The sequence below is a fragment of the Planococcus citri genome, chromosome 4, assembly GCF_950023065.1.
Source record: "Planococcus citri chromosome 4, ihPlaCitr1.1, whole genome shotgun sequence".
NCBI classification, from domain to species: domain Eukaryota; kingdom Metazoa; phylum Arthropoda; class Insecta; order Hemiptera; family Pseudococcidae; genus Planococcus; species Planococcus citri.
In genome coordinates, this window is record NC_088680.1 from 2,047,244 (window position 1) to 2,073,106 (window position 25,863).

Genomic DNA, 25,863 nt, shown 5'->3' on the forward strand with positions numbered 1-25,863 from the left:
TTAGATACATGTTTACGTCGAGAGAATCTCTTCCACTTCCAAGTTGCAACCATAACCACCAAGTAGGTATACTTTTGCCAGCTTCGTGAAGCGCGAACCTTGAAATAACTCACGATTTCGTGTAAATCAACGAACGTAATAATTTTCACGGACATATCTCATCCGAAAAATGACAATACCTGTACAGAATAAACAAATACTCGTTGAAATTTATATACTACAATCGAGTTTTTCTGCATAAAAAATATTAACGTGCAATTTGAATAGAATTTTCATCAGAATTAATATTTTCTGAAATTATTAAATCGTACGATATTCGATAGAAATTTGCATATTCTTCGAATAACTTCTGCAATTTACTAAATCATTACCTACTCGCTGTTTGGTTTGGTGCAAATTTTAGTATCAACTCGAACCGAACGTTGATACGAACATCGAAAATAATTTTTCACTTTAAACGAATGAAGATCGAAAAAAGAAAAGATCCGGTCTAAGTTTGAGTTCAAAGATGAGCAATCTTTGCACAAAAATTAACTAGGTAATGAAGATAGCAAATCCATGTTTCGCGGTAATTAAATGTTTTACTGGTCGTACTTACTCGTATAATCAAATTAGCTCGATTGCAACATGTATAGGTATTCGTTGATCGTGGATGAGATGAACTTATCAATACGATACGCTGGCAAAATTGGCAAACTTAACGACCTGAAACAACAAATACCAATCGTCAAGTACTTAACTGCTTCATTATTAATACAAAAATTAGAGTTTAATTCTATTTTTTGGATTTATTCGATCGCAGAACAAACAAGAGCTAGCTCCAGATTGATCAATTTTGATAAACAATGTCTGCTGATGTCAGAAGAAATGCACATTAATGCTGATAGATAACTGTACAGATATATCACTTTGAGCCAAACGATGCTTTTAGAATCAAATCAACACCACATTTAAATAAATGCAATAATTACGAATGAACATTACGAAACCACTTTTCGTACAATCTGAGCTAAGCTAAATAACACAACCTCCATCTCTACAGCACGGGTGACATTCACGGTCAATTTTTGAATTTGTTGTGGATATTCGAACGTGTTTAACATCTACCTGCAGCAAATTACCTTTTTTTTCGAACGATTACATCAATCGTACAGTAATTACTCCATCGAATGCATTTGCCTCTTAATGCCGTTCAAAGCAAAGCACGCGAAATAGATTCTTCATATCGCGAACTAACGACGAAAGCAATCCAGTCAACGAAATTTCTCATCGAATGTAGGCAAATCTGATACACTTACGACCTCGTTTCTGCAAAATACAACATTTTTGGTTATCGTTTAAATCGATACAGGTATGGACGCGGTTCGGTATAAAGCTGTATGGAATCATTCGGTAGATTCTTCGATTGCTTCTTACCTCAGGTCGTCGTATGTGACGTGTGAGAAGATTATTTAGCGTTCATAGTGGCCTCTGAGTCAGCAATTGAAAACATGGAACCGAATAATTACTTGAAATTCAGCAAACCATTACTTACTATACGCTGATCGACGCGACGGTCTTCTGTGTGATCTAGTCTGGCTTGATCCTAACAAAGTTAACGAAACTTCAATTCAACTTGCCTACTCACTTTTAGACAACTGTATGGACTTCATGAGTTGATTTACAATTTCCAGGAATCCATGGGCTATTTCTTATAGGTTTGGAAGATTGGAACTAACGTTGTGCAAGCGCAATATAGTTCTTAAAACGAACCAAGCTCAAGCTGACGTTCGAGCTTCGAGCACACGAAGTAAACAATCAAACACTTTACACTCCTATTGGAAAATAATCATTTTAAACACTAGTGTAGTATAGGTAGTAATATATGTACTTACAGGTGCAATGAAAAAGAAGATCATAGGTAGAAATGAATTAGTGACGGACTAACGGTTTTCTTGCCTCCAAACTTTGACCAGCGTCTTCTTCGGTAACGATGACGCGTGACGCCATTGATTCTAAATTTAAACATCAACGTCAACGAACCATTCTAAATTGTACTGCTGTTGTTTTAAATGTAAGAATTAATTAATCAACCATTTACCCCTTCAATTAGAGGGAAAAAATAATTAAAAAGCTCAAAAGTAGGCAGACTAACCAGAGCCAGAAGGAAAGGAAGGAAACAGAAAAATGTCAACAATGTCAACATCAATCAGTGTTGCCAGATGACGCGAACAAAATCAAAAATCCTTCTTAATATTATTTTTTGTATTATAGTCCGGCATATGACAATAGGAGTAATTGCACCCCCCGCCGATCCTCCGGGACAACTTTTTTCTTAAAGGGGACATCCTAAGGAACATTTTAAAGCAAACTTGCCCAAAAAAAAGTGGCCTTACTTACAAAATGGCGGCCATTTTGATCGACAGGTCAGCCGAAATCGCAGATTTTGCGTTTCAACATAGGACTTGCACGAACTTTTTCAAACTTTACAAAGGTAGATCGAAAGATCATGCAAAAATTTATCACCTGTCAAAATTTTAAGTGCTAAAGTGGGTTTTTCGATTTTTGGTGAATTTTTGAAAATCGAATTTAGGCCAAAAATGAGCGGAAAAATCAAAATTTCACCAAATTGACCAAGAAAGCTGAAATTTGTGATAAACCCTATTTTCAACATGCCAAATCGATTGGAAACGGTTTCAACCCGTTTTGAGCAGTTCTGGAGCCTCCAGCAGATTTTTGAAACTTGAAATTTCCAAAAAATTCCATCAAATTGGAGTTGTAAAGCTAAAATTTATTCTAAAAACTAATTTCAATACGCTACGAAGTACTGCAGGTGAATTTCAAGTCGTTTTGGATCCTCCGGCGACTTTTTGAAAATTCCTGAAGCCTCCAGCAGATTTTTGAAACTTTAAATTATCACAAAATTTCATCAAATGGAGATGGAAAGCTGAAATTTACTCTACACTGCAATTTTAACACCCTCTGAAGACGACTTCTGGTGAATTTCACGTCATTTTAGAGCCTCCAACGACTTTTTTTGAAAATTACTGGAGCCTCCAGCAGATTTTTGAAAATTTAAATTTTCACAAAATTTCATCAAAAGATGGAAAGCTGAAATTAACTCTACACTCCAATTTTAACACCCTCTGAAGACGACTTCAGGTAGGTTCAAGTCATTTCAGTGCCTCCAGCGACTTTTTTGAAAATTACTGGAGCCTCCAGTAGATGTTTGAAACTTGAAATTTCGCCAACATTAATTTATCAAATGGAGTTGGCAAGCTGAAATTTACTTCGCAGACTACACGGTGGTTTCAAATGGTTATGAAGCTTCCAGCTACTTTTAGGAAATTTTATTTATCGAAAAAAACGTCATACGACCTTTCAAAAAGTTGCTGGAGGCGCCTAAACGACTTGAAATTCACCAGCAGTCAACTTCGTAGCGTATTGAAATTAGTTTGCAGAATGAATTTCGACTCTCCATCTTAGTTTGATGAAATTTTGGTGAAATTTAAATTTTCAAAAATCTACTGTAGGCTCCAGTAATTTTCAAAACAATCGTTGGAGGCTCTAAAATGACGTGAAATTCACCAGAAGTCGTTTTCAGAGGGTGTTATGATTGGAGTGTAGAGTAAATTTCAGCTTTCCATCGCCATTTGATGAAATTTTGTGAAAATTTAAAGTTTCAAAAATCTGCTGGAGACTTCGGGAATTTTCAAAAAGTAGCTGGAGGATCCAAAACGGCTTGAAATTCACCTGCAATACTTCGTAGCGTATTGAAATTAGTTTTTAGAATAAATTTTAGCTTTACAACTCCAATTTGATGGAATTTTGTGGGAATTTCGAGTTTCAAAAATCTGCTGGAGGCTCACGAACTGTTCAAAACGGGTTGAAACCGTTTCCAATTGATTTGGCATGTCGAAAGTAGGGTATATCACAAATTTCAGCTTTCTCGGTCAATTTGGTAAAATTTTGATTTTTCCCCTCATTTTTGACCTAAATTTGATTTTTAAAAATTCACCAAAAATCGAAAAACGCACTTTAGCACTTGAAATTTTGACAGGTGATAAATTTTAGCATGATCTTTTGATCTACCTTTGTAAAGTTCGAAAAAGTTCTTGCAAGTCCTATGTTAAAACGCAAAATCTGCGATTTCGGCTGACCTGTTAATTAAAATGTCCGCCATTTTGTAAGTAAGGCCAACTTTTTTTTTGGCAAGTTTGCTTTTACACTCGACCTGTATAACGAGTTTATCCACATTTGAGCCGATTTTGAGAGTGACACCTCAAAAGTGGCTTTTTGACCAGCTTTTTCCAAAATTAAAAAATCCAAAAAATCAAAAGTTTCCCGTTTGTGTGGAAATTTTTGAAATTCACGCGAATCGCTGTATTTTGTCCAAAAATGACCCCCAAATCAAAATTTCACAAGTTTCAGCCATTCTGGAGTCTCCAGCGCGATTTTTCAATTTCTCCAGAATTTTGAATTTGCTCCAGAAGGCATGAATATGTAGTTGGACAGCTAAAAATCGAGTTGTGTATAATACTCGACCTGTTTAACGAGTTTATCTACATTTGAGCCGATTTTGAAAGTGACACCTCAAGAGTGTTTTTTTGACCAGCTTTTTTCAAAATTAAAAAATCCCAAAAAACAAAAGATAACCGTTTGTGAGGTAATTTTTGAAATTCACGCGAATCGCAGTATTTTGTCCAAAACTAACCCCCCCGCATCAAAATTTCACAATTTCCCGCCATTCTGAAGCCTCCAGCGCGATTTTCAATTTCTCCAGAATTTTGAATTTGCTCCAGAAGGCACGAATATGCAGTTGGGCAGCTAAAAATCGAGTTGTATATTACACTCGACCTGTTTAACGAGTTTATCCACATTTGAGCCGATTTTGAGAGTGACACCTCAAGTGTGGTTTTTTGAGGTGCCACTCTCGCTCCAAAATGGCTGGAAATGGTAGAATTTGCGCTCCGGAGGTTAGTTCTTGAAGAAATACAACCATTCGCGCGAATTTCAAAAATATCCACGCAAACGGGAAACTTTTGATTTTTTTGATTTTTTATTTTGGAAAAAGCTGGTCAAAAAACCACTTTTGAGGTGTCACTCTCAAAATCGGCTCAAATGTGGATTAACTCGTTAAACAGGTCGAGTATAATACACAACCAGATTTTAGCTGCTCAACTTCATATTTATGCCTTCTGGGGCAAATTGAAAATTCTGGAGAAATTGGAAAATCGCACTGGAGGCTCCAGAATGGCAGGAAATGGTGAAATTTAGATTTGGGTAATTAATATTAGTTTAGGGACTTATTTTGACCATTTTTATTGATCAAGTACGTACTTTTAAAAAAAAAGCATAAATCGCCAAAAACAGTCAATTTTGAATTTTCAAAAATTCGCCAAAAATCGAAAAATGAACTTGGGCAGCTGAAAATTCGGTTTTGGGAGTTTTAGACTATGCTGTTTCCAAAAATCGCGGTCCCGTTCAAATCGGAGTGTGACACCTCAAGAAGGTTCCCTTGTAAGAAATATGAATAGTCAAGATTCGTGAGCTTGGGCGAAACAACAGCTGAGAGGGGAGAAAGGGTATTTTCGTACAGGCTCAGGCCTAAAAACAGTTTCCACAGGTTAATACAGGGCCAGGGGTATTTTTGAGACCAAAAAAAAGGCTCTCTGAAAATGGTAACCAAGAAGAAGGTTGCGAGAGGAGAGCAGAGGGGATATTTTCATACTGGCTCAGACCCAAAACCTGTTTCTACAAGTTAATGCAGGGCCATAGAGCACTTACAACACATACAAAAAATTAGTAACCACCACCAAATTATACAGTCTTTTACTACAAGTTCTAACATAAAATTCAACATTTTTTAAAACATCGTATTAATTTTAAATTGTATAAATAACAAATACACCGAAACACAAAACACAAACAAAAAAAAATATGGAACTCGACGAATAATACTTTAGAAAAAAAATAGTAACAATCCAACGCAATCATCTAATTATCACATTTTTATACTTAAAGCACGCGGTACATGTAACAGTACGAGTAATTTCGCTATTTTTTTAACATTTTTTATTTAAAAAACGTACGTAAATAAATCAAACAAAATGGAGGGAAAACAGAAACCAGCTTTCCACAACAATCTAACTAACATAGCTCGTCGACAATCCTGTAATCAGATTTTGTAGATAAAATGCTCGAATGCCGAAAGGAAAAAATTTTGATCAAAATGAACGAGATGGCCATTTTTAAACGAAGCGCGATTTGCAAATGCAATACGAAATGATTTTTGATATGTTTTCTTATGTACATATGTACTCAAATTCGTCGCTGTTATCTACAAAATCCGCGGGTATAAATGTTTAATAACGCGTTAGGTAGGTATTTTGGTAACAAAATCAACTAGGTAGGTATCTAAAAATTGGATGGCAGCGAGGCCACAACAAATGTTTTATTGGTAACAATGTTTCAATGTTTTGCATTTTCTAGAAAAAAAAAAGAAAAATCGTAGTACCAAATATAAATAGTAAAACATAGGTACACAACGTAATAACATTTTCAAAAATTTAAAAAATATTTCTTTCGTTAATATCCTGCGCGAAATTTTGGTGTTGATGCTGGAATTAATATTATATACAAAAAAAAACCATGCTTTTAAAGCAAATACTCGAAATATTGTTGCTCGATCAATCGTATCAAAATCATCTTCGCGCAACACGAATACGAATTTTATAAAAATCATCGTTTTTGTTGTTTTATTGAAATAGGCAGTTTCAAACGCACGTTTTGAGCTTACACGAATGTTTATTTGTACTTTTGTGCAAATCCAAGCCATCGAAACCGAGTAATTGCTCGCTATAATAGTCTAATAGACTCGTATTCAAGCGAAATCCACTACTCGGCGACTACTTGGGTTTTAATATGGCAACTTTTAAACAACTAGGCTTTTAACAGAATGCTAAAACAAAATTTTCAACTACGAACAGCCATATGTACAAAAAAAAATTCACGGTTTTCCACAAACATATACAATTTGTATACAAATTAAAAATAATATTACATAATTATAATTAAAGAGAAAAATCATTTTAAATTTAAATCTTAGGCCATTAAAAATTTAATACGTATGAAAATTACAGTTTTTAAAAAAAAATAATTATTTATTCTTTTTCATTTTTTTTCCTTTTTTTTTTTTTTAAATTGAGTATTTTAATCAAACAAAAAACAAAAAAAACGAGAAATGAAATCAAAAAAAAGTCAAAAAAATACTACAAAATACCATAGACTCGTCTTATAAATTAACGGGGTTTAGTTCTGTACCACACTGTCACTCAAGATTTCCCCGATGGTAAATTGTGGTTAGAAACTATCGTCAAGCTCGTATTCGAACATTTTTAACTTATAACGACTAAAAATTATACGTATAGGTATAAACAATTCAAAAATACTTTCTGTCTTTGTCTTTTCCACATGGTGAGATGATTATTTTATTCGTCGATGAATTGATGGATTTTTTTACTAGAATATTTCCATCGGTTTTGATGAATAATTATTCGAAATGTATCGAATTGGCAATATTGATCTAAAAAACTGTCGATACTTTTATTTTTAAAGGGATTAGGGAATATGACAATTGCGAAGGTGTTTCGTTTTACAGGTATAATTGACACTTCTGTTCAACAATTTTTCATTTTATCCACTGAAAGAAAATTAGGTATTTCAACTTTGGGAAGTTTTAATGCTTCGTTCATTCTGCAAGACCCAACAAAAAAGTCCAGCCAAAAATAAAGTGTTTTTTTCCTTCTTTTTTTTGGTGGTTTATAATTCTGTCGTATTTTTTGAATCGTTTGTAAAAGACCAAAAAGACATTCAAAAACAATCACAAGTCTGACCTGCATCAATATTTCAATGAACCAAAAGAAGAAAAATTCCCCTGCACTGTCTAAGTATAACAGTCCCACCGGTCCCACGATAAGAAAGTTAAATTGAAGCGATATTAAATCAAATAATTGAAATCAGACACTTGAAACAATTTTGGATCCAGTACTTTGTGATTTTCATCATTGACAATTTTTTATTCAAAGGGAGATGGACCCTCGGAGAATGAAAAAGCCTTAAAAAAGGGTCTTCGGGTCTATTTTTCCAAAGTACCTACGTCCTAGATTACCTACAATTCAACCATAAAATTACATTTCTCGATCATTTTTGAACAGATTGACCAATCCTTATAACCGAAATCGAAGATCAAAAATCGATCGTTCAAAAATACAGATTTTCAGAAAATCATTTTTTTATTTGAAAAAAATCGATCATTCCTCGTGATCAAAATCAAAAATCACAAGAGACGATTGATCGAAAAAATCGATTTTCAAAAGATGGCTTTTGAGAGGAAAAACATGATTTTTGTAAATTTTTTATGTCAAATAAAATCAAAAAAAAAAAAAAAAAATGAAGAAAGATGTAATTTTAAACATGATTGATCATATGAGCTCAAAAATCAATAATGTGAATCGATTTTTGGAATTCGATGAAACGATTTTTGGAATTCAATGAATCGGCTTTTGGAATTCAATGAATCGACTTTTGGAATTCAATGAAACGATTTTTGGAATTCGATGAATCGATTTTCGATTACGATTGATTTTAAATCAAGAGGTCCTTTTTTGGAGCTGAAATGGAATTTTCATTTCGAACATGATCGATCATAAAAGATCAAAAATCCTAAATTGATCGATTTTTTGGAATTCGATAATCGATTCTTGATCGAAAGGTCTCCTTTTGAGACCAAAATTTATTTTTCAGTTTATAAAACGATCAATTGTATGAGATCAAAAATTGCAAATGAATCGAGTTTTGGGGTTCAATACCTAATCGATTTTTGGCCACAATCGATTTCCGATCGAAAGGTCTAATTTAAACAAAATCGATCATGTGAGATTGAAAATCGAAAACAGCCAGGCTCGATTAATCAATTTTCGATCATGATTGATTTATATGGGGTTAAAAAAATGATTTTTTATTTTGAAGTGATCGATTTTTACTCATAAGGGATCAAAAATATACCAAAGAATCGATTTTTGCAGTCTGATTAATGGACCTTTCGATCACGATCGATTTTTGATGCAGAGGTTACGCAATAGATTTTTCATTTCGAATTTGATCGAGCATATGAATCCATTTTTACGGTTTGATGAATCGATTGTGACTGATTTTTGGAAGCAAAAAAATGATATTTGACTTCGAACATAAACGATTAAAATGAGATCGAAAATCGCTAATAAATCGATTTCTGGGATCGATTGTTCCATTTTCGATCGAGAACCCTACTTTGAAGACTGGAATTGATTATTTATTTCGAATATGACCAATCATAATCAGATCGAAAGTCGCAAAAAAATCGATTTTCGAGTTCGATTTATCGATTCATTTCTCAAAATGCTGTTTCATTTTCAACACGTTAGATCCTAATGAAATCGAAAATCGCAAATAAAATCGATTTTTGGAAAAAAATCGATTTACGGAATCGATTATTCCATTTTTGATCAAGATCGATTTTTGGTTGAGAAGCCTACTTCGAAGACTGGAATTGATTATTTATTTCGAATATGATCAATCATAATGAGATCGAAAGTCGCAAAAAAAATCGATTTTCGAGTTCGATTTATCGATTCTCAATTTTAATAAATTTTTTATACTAAAAAAAATGCTGTATCATTTTCAACATGTTCGATCATAATGAGATCGAAAATCGCAAATAAAATCGATTTTTGGAAATAAATCGATTTACGGAATCGATTATTCCGTTTTTGATCAAGATCGATTCTTGGTCAAGAAGCCTACTTCGAAGACTGGAATTGATTATTTATTTCGAATATGATCAATCATAATGAGATCGAAAGTCGCAAAAAGATCGATTTTCAAGTTCGATTAATCGATTCTCAATCATGATATTGATAATTTTTCATACTAAAAAAATGATGTTTCATTCCCAACATGATCGATCATAAAATATCGAAAGTCGCAAATGAATCGATTTTTTTGATCGATTATTCCATTTTCGATCAAGATCTATTTTTGATCGAAAAACCTAATTTGAAGGCTGGAATTGATTATTCATTTCGAACATGATCATTCATAATATGAGATCGAAAGTCGCAAACGAATCGATTTTCGAGTTCGATTAATCGATTTTTATCTCAATAATAATCGATCAGGCGACGCGGTAGCGTTGCCACCCCGCCCTCCCACGGTTTCAAACGCGTCATGAAACGCGTTACCGTAGGCGGCGCAACGCCAGACGGAGTTATATTCTCAAATCATTTCATAATGTTAGCCCAGAATATTTCCAACGCAATTTTCTCAAAAACTATGCGTTTATTCAAAAAACGCATAGATACTTTTTTTCTTATTTTTCAAAGACCTTTCAGAATATATAAGAATAATTTTTGTACGATAAAAATTCGCAAAGTTTCAAGTAGCCATTTTTTTGTTATTTTGGCGAAATTGTTCTTCAACACTTACTCAAAGTTTGAAGGATTGGCCGAACCAATTTTGATGAAATTTGGAATATAGCTTCGATTTGTCAACCATTACTGACTAACAGCAAAAAATTGTAAATTTTTCGAAAATTGACCCTGCACCCCCCCTTTTTGGGCCCCAAAAATTTTCAAAATTGACCCAAAATATCAAAAGGCACTTCTCCATCACAAACTTGATGTTCATGCAAAAATTGAGCTTTGTAGCCCAATTACATCAAGCTTGAGTGGAGTCTAAAGATGCTGAAAAATGACAAATTTTAAAAAAACGAGCAGTATATTTATCCAAAGTACAATCAAACCAAAGCTGGGATAGATGTACGTACATCAAAAGGCACATCTACGATGTTGAAAGTACATTTGAACAAAATTTCAGCGTGATTTGTGCCCTATTCGAAGCTGTAGCTTTGTCTAAAGAAACAGTAAATTTATAATACTAATTTTCGCCATTTTTGATTCTTTAGACAAAGCTACAGCTTCGAATACTGCACCAATAACGCTGAAATTTTGTTCAAATATACTCTGAACATGGTAAAAGTGCCTTTTACTAATTTCAAAGTAAACGGAGCTTTGGTTTTATGCGCAATAATTATTATTATTGTGCATAAAATGCTCAATATCAAAATGACCGTTAACTTTGAAGCACAACACGTGTTGGCGGCGTTGTATGCAGTTGAAATGCGCTAAAACGTTGAACAGCCTAGCGGCTGAATGATTTAAGCTTCCACTCACCACGCAGTAGACTCTGGTTCGAACCCCATCAGAATCAAAAATTTTTTTTCAATTTTTAATTTTGTAAGCTGATTTTTTCAATATGATTTTTATTTAACATGTTCAATTTTTAAAAATAAATTGTAAAAAAACGTTGTTTTTCACTTCCTAAAGTACAAATTTTCTTTTGCCCTTGTTTTTTTTTTTAAGTAAACATGGAAAAAATTTCATTACGCAAATTTATTTAAAACAAACAAGATACATTTTTTCACCTGAAAAAACATGTTTTTTTTTTTACTTCTTGAAATGACATTTTGCTTTACTTTGTTCAGGTTTGTTTGGTTTACATTTTCAAAATTTAAATTTTTAAAAAGTTGACATTTAAATTCCAAAATTTTGAAGGCAAAAAATGGAACCTGAAAAGCATAATTGTTTTTCACCTCTTGAATTTTTGAACGTTTTTTCACTCGCATCACTCAGCTATTTTTTCTATCCTTTTCCTAAACTAAAAAATTCCATTTTGAAACTTCAAAAAATTCAAAAAGGAAAATAATAATTTTTTAATAGGTATTTTTATCAATTATTGGTAAACTTGTCATTTCAGCTCTCATTTCATTTTAGAAATTTATATTCGCTACTTGTCATTTTATTTGACAAAATTGAAAGTCTTTTTTTTACTGATCGGTGAATTTTTGGTCAACCCCTTCCCCCATCACTCTTGAAAACCCACTGTTTTTATTCCAGTCAGTTTAATGACAAATGTCCAGTAATCTGTCCACTCTCTGCATGCTCCTGCCACCAATGCTATTTTCATTCATTAGATTAAACACTTCATCACAATAATTGTAGAAAAAAAAGTACTGATATCCTCCAAAAAAACTCTTCAAAAAAGAATTACACCCCGCCCTCTCCACGATTCCTAATGAACCTACTTCATGAACAAAAATTAAAAATTTCAGTAAGAAAATGTTATGATATCATGGTGGAATCCGCCCCTAAGAAAAACAACCTACCACTTCACCATTTATCATATAAGACAATCTATGAAACAGCTAATGAGCCAAAAATTTGGGCGGACAGATCCCTCAAATAAGTTTAGTAATCTAACTTGACTCTGGAGTGTGGAAGATTTGTCAGCCCCCAAATTTTTGGCTCATTAGCTGTTTCATAGATTGTCTTATATGATAAATGGTGAAGTGGTAGGTTGTTTTTCTTAGGGGCGGATTCCACCATGATATCATAACATTTTCTTACTGAAATTTTTAATTTTTGTTCATGAAGTAGGTTCATTAGGAATCGTGGAGAGGGCGGGGTGTAATTCTTTTTTGAAGAGTTTTTTTGGAGGATTTTTCATTCTAAAAAAAAAAAATACGTTTCATTTCCAACATGATCGATCATAAATGATCAAAAATCGCCAGTGATTCGATTTTTGTAGATCGATTAATCGATTTTCGAAAATGATCGATTATCAACGTCACAAAGGTCTCTCATTTTCAAGAATGGTCGATCAAACGGGACTGAAAATCACAAATGAATCGATTTTTCCCGACTCCAATCAATCGATTCCTGATCAGCAAAAAGAATAGAATGGCTTCCAACTTTCTGATCGTACAAAAGTATGACATTTCAATCGAACATACAAATAAAATACCTTCTTCCACCACCAGACCTTCATGCAAAGGGCAAACATATAAACTTAAACCTATGATCGCAGCTTCGCGAAATCATCTAATTATGTAAGTATTTATAAAATAAAAAAAAAATCAACTTACACGATAATATATGAACCGCGTTATATACAAATGTAAATATTACATACTTTATCGCCACACGTATTTCAAAAAATAAACCGCGTAGCGCAGTCAAAAACATACGTACGTAAGTAAATCGACGGAGGAGGAGGAGGAAAAAAATTGGCTAAAAAAATTCGTAATTTTCGTACTTACATTCATCGAAATCGAAACACAAGTGAACGAAAATCATCTCGTCATGGTGTAGGAATATTTTTGAAAAATTTTTCACTCGTCGTCTTAGGTCGAGACGTTCTTAATTTTTTTTTCACAGAGAAAGTGGGAGAGGAGGAGGAATATGACTCAAAATTGACTGAATTTATACTTCTTGTTTTACTAAGTATAATATTATAAGAGTATTAAATTAATTTAAAGCGTCGATCAGGGTGTTAAAAATATCACCTATAGGTATTATTTTCTATTACTAAATTATTTATGAAAAAGGAGAAAGAAAGGAGAAAAACGAAATAACCCTGGAATTGGTATAGGTAGGTATAAATATGTATCTCGTACTAAAAATTTGTTACACAAATAATTGACTATAATTATATCGAATCATATTATTGATAAAATGATATTGCTAGGGGGGAAATAAAACGACAGGATTTCTACAGATTTAGAACTTTAGGCTGAATTGGTGATGGTGATGGATGTAAAATACAATCCAACGAACCAATAACCAAGGATTACTCATCAGTCTATTTGAAACATACGTATAGGGTAGATTTCTCTATCTCGTAATCGGAAAGACTTTCGTTCGGTTTATTTGTACAAAGGAGAAGTTTGCAATGGCGAGTATGTCGTACAAAAAGGCACTGCTTTGGATATATCGTTAGGTACTTTTATGTATAAAACATACTACTCTACCATCTACATATGATTTTTAAATTACGTAGTATACTTTTTTAAATAATATATTATTCAAACACCGTCTCGAACCAGCAGTCAATTTTACCATATTCATTTTATACACCTAATATGACGTGTATTGTGCTCATAGGACTCGAAAGTTGACCATTTCGAGCCCGAATGTAAAACCAGGAGGAAAAAAAAACATCGCGATCGAACGAAATAGGTAATTAAGAACAACAAAAAAAAACCATATATACAAAATGTCGTCTCAGCATCGCAGACAATCAGTATTTCTCACACTGAAAAATAATGTCCAGGGTAACTTTGAGGATTTTCCTCATCGTTTGTCTTTGACAACAGTCCTGGAATTGGAAAAAAACGCTACGATTAGTGACGCAGACAGGCACTGCTAGAACAGGCCAAAAAGTAACGTGTGTGCGTGTTGAGTTGGCGATGTGTGTCGTAGGTAGTGTGCAGAATATGACAGAGAAGAGATAGACGGATCAGGTATGCGAGGGTAGGAAATCTTCAAAAAATGACATTAGCTTACGTATGTATTTATAACGTACTCGTACATCTCTGGTGTGAGGTCATTTTGTGAAAATTTACTCCGCTATTAGCTTACCGTTGACTTGATTCTTCGAGTTTCCCTCATTTTGGCTCAGCTTAGCGACTACTTCCTTTTTCAGCTTGTATTCGGTACCGCTGCCGTCTCCGGTGCCAGCGCCGCCGCCGCTACCGCCGCTACCGCCGCCGCCAACGCCGCCCAAGCCGGAGCTGCTTTTATCGCCTGGTGTGGTTTTGGAGTTCTCTTCTTGTTCTTCCAGTAACGGTTGTTCGAGCCATTCGCGTTTTAGTTGGGCGTCCGATGGACCCCAGCTGTCTCGTGCGCGACATGATTTCAAAATTTTCTGCAAAAATGAAAAAATAATAAAAAATTAGAATTTTTACAACATTTTTAATGCGTTTCAGGATAATCTATTTATTTTGTATTTTTTTCTCGGGTATTTTGAACTATTTTCATCTCATTTTAATCTTGTTTTGTTGGGTATTTATGTAAGGTTGTAGGTGTTCAATTAATTTTTACGATGTTTTCAACAATTATCGCCAATTTTAGGTCCATTTTTTTTTGTAAGTTTCTCAAAATTTTCATGCATTTATGGGTCAAAAATTCTCTTAGTTATCAGAATCATTTTTCATATACTATTCAAATAATTCAAATTTCTCAAACTAATTTCATTTTACAAAATTCAACAAAATTTTGCCTATTTTTAATTTTTGGGGGGGGGGGGGGTATTTGTAAGGATTATTATGTAAATTTCAACAACTTTTTTACAAAAGGATAATTTCCTCTCAATTTTGCATAATTTTAACATTACTTTACGATTTCTTTTCATCATTTTGAACGATTCCCAAGCCAACTTGACCAATTTTTTCCCAATTTTACGAAATTTCGCAGACATGTTTCAACGTTTTTGGACTATAATAAAAATTTCGGCAATTCTTTTCAGTTTTTTCTTCATTTTCGACAAGTCTTCCGCGATTTCAATAAATTTTCTGCAAATTTCGGGACATTTTTTCTTGTAAAATTTCATCTCATTTTCATAAATCAGTTTTTGTTTTTTTTAAATTTAAATTCGTGTTATTTTCGATTTTTCCACAATTAGAACAATTTTTTTTTGTAGCAATTCTTTAAAAAATTTTCAAAATCATCAGCAATATTTCATGTTTTTTTTGTAAATTTTATCTATTTACTTATCATTCATGCAACTTTTTTTGGAATTTTTTTTACCAAATTCGTTTAATAATATCGACAAGCAATGGGCGAAATTTTTTACAATATTCAAATAAATTTTAGCCATTTTTTCATAATTTGTTGACAATTCTACAAACACAAATTATACAACTTTTTGGAAATTTTCAATCATTTTTTCGCCCTTGGGTCATTCCATGTCAACTCAACAAAAAAAAGGCGATTTTGAAAGTCATGTCTTTCGATTTTGCTCAAATTTTTTTTACAATATCTACCCACCCAGTAAGTAAGAAAGCCGCAATCAGTTTGGTCCCAGCCCCCTCAGCGGGCGGGTGGGGGGGCTTCCATTATTTTCACATTGTCTCGAGGTACTCAACTTCAGCAGCCCATTCCTCCAAAACTATGATACTTTGATCAAAACTGATTTCACAGTTCAAAAGAGAATTTCATTCAAAACTTTTTAAGCATTTTGAAATTTTCAAAAATTGAAAGTTCAAATTTCAAAATGGCGCTGTAAGTGGGAGCTACCACTTGAAATTTGGAAAAAAATTCCATAGATGAACCTTTTGATGCTTTTTCGAAATATTCAAGTTTCGAGATGGGATCTCCCAATGGAGGGGGAGCACCCCCAGTCCCCCACCCCCAATTTTGGGCGAAACTTTTGAAAGAAAATCTGGGGCATGTGACATATCGAATTCTATATTTTTGGTGACGCTGAACACGAATATGACGTCAGATTTTTGATAGAACCCCATCCATGGCCCCCAGCACCTCCTCAAAGGGGGTAAAAGTTCAAAAAAGCGTTTTGTTCGTGTGACACATGGAATAGTATGTTTTTGGTGACGCTGAACACGAATATGACGTCAGATTTGTGATTGGACTCAATCCACGGCCCCCAACAATTTTTTTGGACTTTTACCTATTGGGGGAGGTTCTGGGGGCCATGGGTGAAGTCGATTCGAAAAACTAAGGCAATATTCGTGTTCAGCGATATCGAAAACATACTATTGCATGTGTCACACGAATGTAACCATTTTTGGGGGGGTCACCCCCTTTGGAGAGGTGCTGGGGGCCGTGGACGGGGTCCTATCAAAAATCGGACGTCATATTCGTGTTCAGCGTCGCCGAAAACATACAATTCGATATACCACATGCCCCAGATATTCTTTTGAAAGTTTCACCCAAAATTGGCGGTGGGGGTGCTCCCCCTACGTCAACGAGTGCCATCTCGAAACTTAAATATTTCGAAAAAGTATCAAAATGTACATCTATGGACATTTTTTCAAAATTTTAAATGGTAGCTCCCACTTACAGCGCCATTTTGAAATTTGAACTTTCAAATTGAAAGTTCAACTTTCAACTTTTGAAAATTTCAAAATACTTAAAAAGTTCAAAATTTAATGCCCTTTCGAACTGTGAAATCAGTTTTGATCAAAGTATCATAGTTTTGGAGGAATGGGCTGCTGAAGTTGAGTACTTCGAGACAATATGAAAATAATGGAAGCCCCCCACCCGCCTCCTGAGGGGGCTGGGACCAAACTGATTGCGGCTTTCTTACTTACTGGGTGGGTAGATATTGTAAAAAAAATAGATTTTCAAATTGCCTCACCTATGGCCCCCAGAACCTCCCCAAATAGGTAAAAGTCCAACAATTTCATATGTCACACGAATGAAATCATTTTTTTCGACTTTTACCTCCTTTAGGGAGGGGCTGGGAGCCGTAGATGGATCCAATTCAAAATCTGACGCCATATTCGTATTCAGCGTCACCAAAAAACGTACTATTCCATGTGTTACACAAATGAAAAAGTATTTTTGACTTTTACCTCCTTTGGGGAGGTGCTGGGGGCTTTGGATGGGGTAAAATTCAAAATCTTACGCCATATTCGTATTCAGCGTCACCAAAAACGTGCTATTTCATGTGTCACACGAATGTACTCATTTTTTTCGACTTTTACCCCCTTTGGGGAGGTTCTGAGGGTCGTGAATGGGGCCCAATCAAAAATCTAACGTCATATTCGTGTTCAGCGTTACCAAAAACATACAATTCGATATATCACATGCCCCAGATTTTTTTTGAAAGATTGCCCAAAATTGGGGGTGGGGGTGCTCCCCTTCTATTGGGAGATCCCATCTCGAAACTTGAATATTTCGAAAAAGCATCAAAAGGTGCATCTGTGGAAATTTTTTCAGAATTTTGAATGGTAGCTCCCACTCACAGCGCTATTTTTAAATTTGAACTTTCAACTTGAAAGTTCAATTTTCAAATTTTGAAAATTTCAAAATGCTTAAAAAGTTCAAAATTCAATACCCTTTTGAACTGTGAAATCAGTTTTGATCAAAGTATCATAGTTTTGGAGGAATGCGCTGCTGAAGTTGAGTACCTCAAAACAATGTGAAAATAATGGAAGCCCCCCCCACTCGCCCCCTAAGGGGGCTGGGACCAAACTGATTGCGAGTTTCTTATTTACTGGGTGGGTAGATATTGTAAAAAAAAGCCAAATCGGAAGACATGACTCAAAAAGTAGGTCGAATTGACATGGAATGACCCTTGGGCTTTTTTTCTACTTATGTTTTTATCAATTTTGATGCTATTTTCACGACATTTTTTGTTTATTTCCAGCAGGTTTCAATGAACAAAATATTACCTGTTTTTTCAGTTATTGTGTAATTTTTAACAAATTATTGCTCGAATGATATTTTTTAAAATTTCACGAAGAATTTTTAATGACATTTAACAGAGTTTTCCGACGTTTTCAGCATTTTTTACACAAGTTTCATAATTTACCATTTTTTATCTTTTTTTTTTTTACAATTTTTTTTTTCACAATTTTTTTACTGAATTAAAAAGTGATGAATATTTTTTTTGACATTGCATAAAAACTTTTACAATTTTTTTAAGCTCATTTCGGGAACGTCATCACATTTTTTTAAATCTTCTTATTTTTTTCATTTTTTCCTCATCATTTTCAACAATTTTTCACGCAATTGCAAGAAAATTTTCGAAATTTTACTAAATTTTTTGAACTTTTTTTTTCAAATTTTCACATTAAACTTATTTTTTGTCGTTTTTAGTAATTTTCAAACGAGTTTTGCACATTTTTGCAAATTTTCTGCTGTTTTTGGTCGATTTTTGATTTTTCAAAATTTTTCGTTCATTTTATCAACTTTAACACTATTTTTACAACAGTTTTTGTAGAATTTATTCAACTTCGTCGACACTGTAAAATATTTTTCCAATATTTAGCAAAAGTTTCACTTTTTAAAATTTTTGCTTGATTTTTGGTTGTTATTGCAAAAATCATACCAACTTTTTCTGGAATTTGATTGGATTATTTCAACTTTTTAGAACCTTTTAACACAATTTACGTATTTTTTTTATCGTTTTCAAGAATTTTTAGACAAGTTTAACAAATTTTTTAGAAAATTTTTGAAAATTTTCGTAAATTTTCTCCAATTTTTCATAATTATTTCGTACTTGTATCCATTTTTATGTTAACTTTACGGCTTGAAAAAAAAATTTGAGCAATTTCGTCCATGTTATAATAATTAATTTTTAGCAATATTCGACAAAATTTTAGCTTTTTCAATTTTTGTGAAATTTTCAGCGCTTATATAAAAATTTACGAAATGTTTCCAAATTATCGAATTTTTTGTTAGCATTTTACAAAAATGAATTTCCGAGTGTTTTTTTTTACATTTTGGGAAATTTCAACGAATTTTTTTCCATTTTATCGCCGTTTTCAGTAATTTTCATACAAATTAAACAATTTTTTCGCAAATTTTTCACATTTTTATCAAGTAACTTTTATACATTTCGCATGCTCAATAATTTGTATACCAGTTTTATCTCATTTTTGTTTCAATTTAAACAATTTCGTTGACACGTCATAAAACTTTTATATGTACGAGAATATTTACTCAACAAATTTTTTTTCTTCAAATTTGCTCGATTTTTCAACAAATTAATTTGGGGATTTTATCAACTTTTCATGAATTTCTGACATTTTTCCCCCAACATTTTACAGAACTTTGATGACAATTCGTTTTCGATTCAAGTTGAACTAATTTTCTCTTAAATTTTAGGCCATACAGTATTTCTGCTTCGTTTAATCGATTTTCACGTTATATTGAAAATATTTTTTCGTCAATTTGTTCATTTTTCTTAAATTTTGAGCATTATCTGAAATATTTCACGAAGCTTGACCAATGACCAGTTTTTCTTAATTTCAAGTTCGACATTGTACTTATTTCATGCGAATCTAGAACACTTTTAACCATTTTTTTTTCATACAGAGAAGTATTTTTTATCAACAATTTATTCTCCCCCTCCCTCTTTCCGCATTCGTGGTATACTTTCACTCTTTCTATTTATACAGAAAAGCCATCGATTCGAATAAACTGTTTAAAAATTTAAAAATGCATTCCACCTTAATCGGAAATAAAGTTGAATATCACATTTCAACCATTATCTCGCATTACAAATTCATTGGTTCCGATAAAAATCAACCCTACAGAACGTTAACGAAAAAATATGACACATCGAAAGCGATAACGCCTTTCTTTGTTCACCTGGTTCGGGCGAGCCTTTTATAGCGAATTATTTAAACCGAGACGATGCGACGTGATGACTCATTGAAGATAAAACAGCTATTCAAATTCACTTTTCGAACCTGACGTATTACATAAGAATTTTAACGCGATAAGATTGAACAAATCGAAAAAAGAAACGTCTGGCAGAGAGTGAAGATAAACAGGGGCAGGGGGTGGCAAAATAAGCTAACAATTACATGAATAAAATTTCTCACCTCTTTCAAAGTTGGAGCATCGGTTCTAATAATACTGATAACAGCCCATAGAGGAATTTGTATAATGGACAGAAGACTGAGACCCCATCCGAGTACATCGGCCCATTCGGGATAATCGTAATCTTCGTACTTCAACGGCTTAAAGTCGATCAACGAATAAATAAAAATAGCCTGCGAAACAGAAAACAAAACAATAAATACGCAATCCATGGAAATTCAAAAAAAAAAGCCAATAAATCGTACAAAATACTCCTCCGAACACAGCTTTCCATTATTTTAATCGATCATCATTTGAACGAAGATTCGCTAACGTTCGCGATGCGAATACACGTACGTTGTACTTACGATATATACGTTTAAATAATGAATCGCAAACGAAATTCGCTTCGAAAAATACGACATCGAAATCGAGATCGACTTACCACGATACCAGGCAACAATCATCGTACTTCCGAGCCTAAATCATCGACACGACATCGACTTCGTAACCCATACGATCCACAATCTTTGTTAACCATAACCGATTATCGAATAAATATAGCCGAAGGTTCGCCTCATCATCACCATCATCATCATAATCATAAGACTTACAGTACCACCTTGTCCGAAATCAGCGAACCCGGCAGTTCATCGACGGTATTTCGTCAACGATCCAGAGAGAGCCTAAATCCAGATCCTGTACCGGCTCAGGCTCAAAACCCATCAATGGATCAAGAAACTCGATGCGATTGCGAAAACGTCGATATCTGCAACATACCGGAGATGATTGCCGAAGAAGAGCGTCGAACATCTTGTGCCAAATCATCACCCTTAATACAGCAAGATTCCGATTCACGTTGCTCCATCGTACACGATAACAACGATACGAAATTTAGCTCTAATTTATCCGCAATGATATCCTATTACCGAAGCAGATCGAAAGCTTTCGACACCAGCTTTATATTTAAACGTCAAACGAAAGCGGAACCGAAAGAAGAAGTTATCGAGAGTACTAATAAAACTACCCCATCGTCTAAGCCTAGCCCTTCGCAGCAGCAGCACCACCAAGATGACGACGAAGCCGGAGATTATCGTTTGACCAAGAGCAAAGTAGCTGACCCGAAGTACAAGTTGACCGATAAGGTTAAACAGAAGATTAAACGAAGTAATCCGATACTTTCTAGGCACGTGGTTGATCATTTCATCGAATACGGTAAACCGCCGTTTAGAAATTTCGGTTGTATGAGGGATTCGAAAAAGTGTCGATATTAAATCACGGTTAATTATACGTAGGTAATTTTTCATCGTTCTACCGCGTGGTTCGAGCGAGTATTTGATTTTTGATTTTCATAATGTACTTACAGATAAAATCACCGGAGCGCAAAAGCCCCAAGTCAGTCTCCAATATATTCCAGGAACAAAACCCAACATAAATTTTAGATCTCCGCACAACCTGTTTAATCCTGTAAATTATGAAAAAAAAACTTGGTTAATTAAATGTGGTACTGTACTGTAATAAAATAATGATTGAAAGCATTAAATAGTCAGAGAAGTGAGCAGATCTGTCAGACTGGTTGCGTATCTACAGTTACCAGGAGTTATTTTTCCGTAAAATTAATTTCAGAATATTCGCCAATTCTTTGTTTCTTGCTTAGAAAGAAAAATGTCGTCCGAAGTGAAGAGGGTCAACAAAGGGCTCACATTTTGATTTTAAGACCGCAAGTTTTCAAATTATGTTTAAACAAAAATTGTAGAAAATTCAGGAATGAAGATATTTACTAATTACAAATTTTTTCAAAGGGGCTCCTATCCTAAATGGAAAGTAAGTATGAAGATTGAAAAAAAATTCATTTTCCAACATTTTTCACCAACACCAAAAACATTATCAAATTAGCCCAATCACATTTTATTGTGCATTTCTCAAAAGAAGTTTCCAAAATAACAAAAAATTGTTTTAAAAACTGAGAAAAATGAAACAATTTTTGAGAAAACATAAAATTTGACGGAAAAAATTTTTTTCAAAAAGGAGGAGTTGTGATAAGGCCATTTTTAGGCACCATGCAGCTAGTTATCGACTCAACCACTATCAAAATGTTGTAATGAATGTATGAAATACGAATCCGTGGTTGGTTAATCCAAAATGACCATTTTTTGTGATCCAGGGGTTCTCTAAGTTGTGAGTAAAAAAATAATTTTAGGAACCACTGAGTATTATTTTCAAAAACTTTTCTAGCGTAAAATATATGTTTGAACCCGATAAACGTTATGCGAAGAGATTTTTCTATTTTCGACCATTTGGAGCAGAAATGAGGGGGGGGGGGGTCAATTTTTTGAAAATTTTGGAACCACCATTTTGGACCCACCCTCTTGAACCCCGCTAAAAAGCTTTTTACAGTTTATTAGTATCTGAATGTCCTCTATTCTACCAAATTTTGAGCTCAATAAAAATTTTCGCTGGTACTCAAAAATCCAATTTTCCAATTTTTCGTAATTTCGATATTTTGGGAACCCCTGGAAAACTAGAAACCTGCGATTTGCGCCAAACGTAACGTTTTGAGGTACATATATATTCAATAATCTGGATGAAAAAGTTGAATCAAGTTCCCTGTATATTCGTAATTTTGAAACATTTTTTTAGAGCCCCCCACTTTAGACACCCCTAAAAATGAGTTTATGCATATTTTTTCAAATAAACTGAAGAATTCACGTTTGAAACACACTAGCAAATGCTCGATAATTTTTCATTCGATTTTTCCTATAACTTTCAAAATTGAGCTATTTCAGGTCAAATTCTGGCATTTTTACTTCGTTGAAATCATGAAAACGTTATTTTCACGTCTTTTCGAAGAGTTAAATCTCAGAATTTGATTCAAAATAGCTCAATTTTGAAAGTTACTGGAAAAATCTTACGAAAAATTATCGAGCACTTGCTAGTGTGTTTCAAATGTAAATTCTTCAATTCATTTGAAAAAATATGCACAAACGCCATTTTTAGGGGTGCCTAAAATGGGGAGCTCTAAAAAAAGGGTTCAAAATTACGAATATACAGGGAGCTTAATTCAATTTTTTCATCTAAATAATCGAATATACACATTAGAACGTTACGTTTGGCGCAAATTGCAGGTTTCTAGATTTTCAGGGGTTCCCAAAATATCAAAATTACGAAAAATTGGAAAATTGGATTTTTGAGTACCAGCGAAAATTTTTATTGAGATCAAAATTGGGTAGGATGGAGGTCTTTCAGATATTAATAAACTGTAAAAATCTGTTTAGCGAGGTTCGAAGGGGTAGGTCCAAAATGGTGGTTCCAAAATTTTCAAAAAATTGAAACCCGCCAATTTTTGCCCCCGAGGGTCTAAAGTAAGAAAATAACCTCCCTTAATGTTTGTTTGGTTCAAACAGATATTTTATGCTAAAAAAGTTTTTGAAAATAACACTAAGTGGTTCCTAAAATTATGTTTCTTTTCGCAACTTTGGGAACCCCTAGAGCTCAAAAAATGGTAATTTTGGGTTAACTAACCACGAATTCGTATTTCGTACATTTATTACAACATTTTAAGGGTGGTTGAGTCGATAACAAGCTGGTGCCAAAAAAATGGCCTTATCGCAACTCCTCCTTTTGTGAAAAACAGAACTTTATTTGGTAAGCTTCGAAATAAAAAGATGACTTTTCAGGCACAAAAGATGAAATTCAATACCTTTTTGGACACTTTGCCAAAAAAAAAAAAACACAAATTGGCAATTTTGGAAAAAATTACAACCACGTGACTATTTCATCAAAAAACTACTTCCTGAGAATGTTGACGAAAAAACATTACAACTTTTCGTCAACTCGCCAAAAATCGACTTCAAGAAATAAAATTCCTCAAAAATGAGATTTTGTTTAAAAAAAGGTTCATTATTATACGAAATTTTTCAAGAATTGGGAATTTTTCTGCAAAAATGCGATTTCTTCAGCAAAATGATATTTCATCAAAAATATGATTTTTTCAACAAAAATACTCCTTTTTTTAAAAAAAAAAAAAACTGGAATTTCTTTCTTCAAAAATAGAATTTTTTCCAAATAAGGTGAAATCTCTTCCTCATGAATAAAAAATCTAATAATTGCCATAATTTAGGAAGAAAATGAAATTTTACAAAAATAGAAACGCAGAGGACTTTTTTAAGCGGGCAAGACAAAAATCAATGCTTATCGGACGATACAAAATAACAATAATTTTGGAAAAAATTACGACAATTTCACCTTATTTATTAAAATACTACTTCCAGAGCATTAAAAAAAAAAAATTACTTACAACTTTTTTGTTAACTCGCCAAAAGTTGACTTCAAGAAAGGAAAATCTTTCCCTCAAAAATAAGGTTTTATTTTCAAGAACAAGATTTTGTTCTAAAATTTTTCAAAAAAGGGAATTTTCCGCGAAATTTTATCCCATTCTGATACGTTGCACGACTCAATTTGGGGCTCGCAGTGCTTCCAAAGTGCCCAAAAACATTTTCGTCGATATAGCTGAATTCTCGCAGAATTTTATCCAATTTTGATAAGTTTCAAAAAACTTTCAGAAATTCTAGAAATCATGTGATTCAAACTTTTAGTTCAAAATTTTTCAAAAACATTCAAAAAAAAGTTCTGATGTAAATTTTCCAATACCCAAATTAAAATAAATCAGAAATGCTCAAAACAACATTATGGTCGAAACATTACAATTTCTCAGAAAATTTCAACTCATTTTGATGAAACAATAAATGAGACTTTTTTTTGAAAATACCGAAAGTCGTGACCCAATTTTGGACGCAAAATTCTTCAAAATGTGCCCTTTGATTAATCGTATATTTTTTCAAAAATTGAAAAAAAAAATCAAGACTCAATTTTTGGGTTTAAAATTATTTAGAACTGTTCAGAACATATTTTGGACAAAACATTCAAAATCCTTACGAAAACTTCAAGTGGTTATGTTTTTTTTTTGAGAGAGGAGGGAAGTGGAGGGGAGGGAGGGGAGGGAAATGGAGGGGGGTGTCATCATTGAAAAGATCAACAAAATCATGAAAAATCATATTACACATAATCATGAAATTTCAGCAACAAATTATCTTAAAAGAAAAATTCTTCCGAGGTTGAAAAAATCTCGAGACAAAAAAATCTAAGAAATATACCTTAATCTCGAAATCAAAAAAATTTTAGGAAAAAAATTTCGAAATCTCAAGACATAAAAATCCGAAAATTTGAAAGCCAAAAAAAACTCGAGATCAAAAAATTTCCACACATGAAATCTCAAAATTTCTAAACAAGAAAATCTTCATACCTCGAGATATGAATTAACATCTTTGATCTTGAAAAAAACTTCAAAACAAAGAGTATAAAAATCAAGGAAAAACTTAAAAAATTGAGACAGAAAAATCTTTAAATCCAGTCTCAAAATCTCGAGATACAAAAGACTCTTGATAAGAATTCTTAG

At 33.3% G+C, this 25,863-nt stretch overlaps 1 protein-coding gene and 1 long non-coding RNA gene across 2 annotated transcripts in view; both read right to left on the minus strand.

Annotated features, from left to right (window-relative positions):
- LOC135844939 (uncharacterized) lies at window positions 1-1,626 on the minus strand. The gene is made up of 4 exons (XR_010558676.1): window positions 1,417-1,626; window positions 1,122-1,308; window positions 599-705; window positions 1-179 (listed from the first exon to the last, which is right to left on the minus strand). It is a non-coding gene; the product is annotated as an uncharacterized LOC135844939 (long non-coding RNA).
- A 4,170-nt stretch (window positions 1,627-5,796) lies between these two features.
- Window positions 5,797-25,863, minus strand: part of LOC135845639 (sodium-dependent proline transporter-like) — a 121,533-nt gene continuing 101,466 nt past the window's right edge. The window contains exons 13-16 of the mRNA XM_065364337.1: window positions 21,773-21,873; window positions 20,432-20,602; window positions 14,496-14,781; window positions 5,797-14,232 (exon numbers count right to left, since the gene is read on the minus strand). Of these exons, the coding sequence (XP_065220409.1) occupies window positions 14,165-14,232; window positions 14,496-14,781; window positions 20,432-20,602; window positions 21,773-21,873 (626 nt within the window). The 3' untranslated portion in view covers window positions 5,797-14,164. The remainder of the gene's footprint in view (window positions 14,233-14,495; window positions 14,782-20,431; window positions 20,603-21,772; window positions 21,874-25,863) is intronic.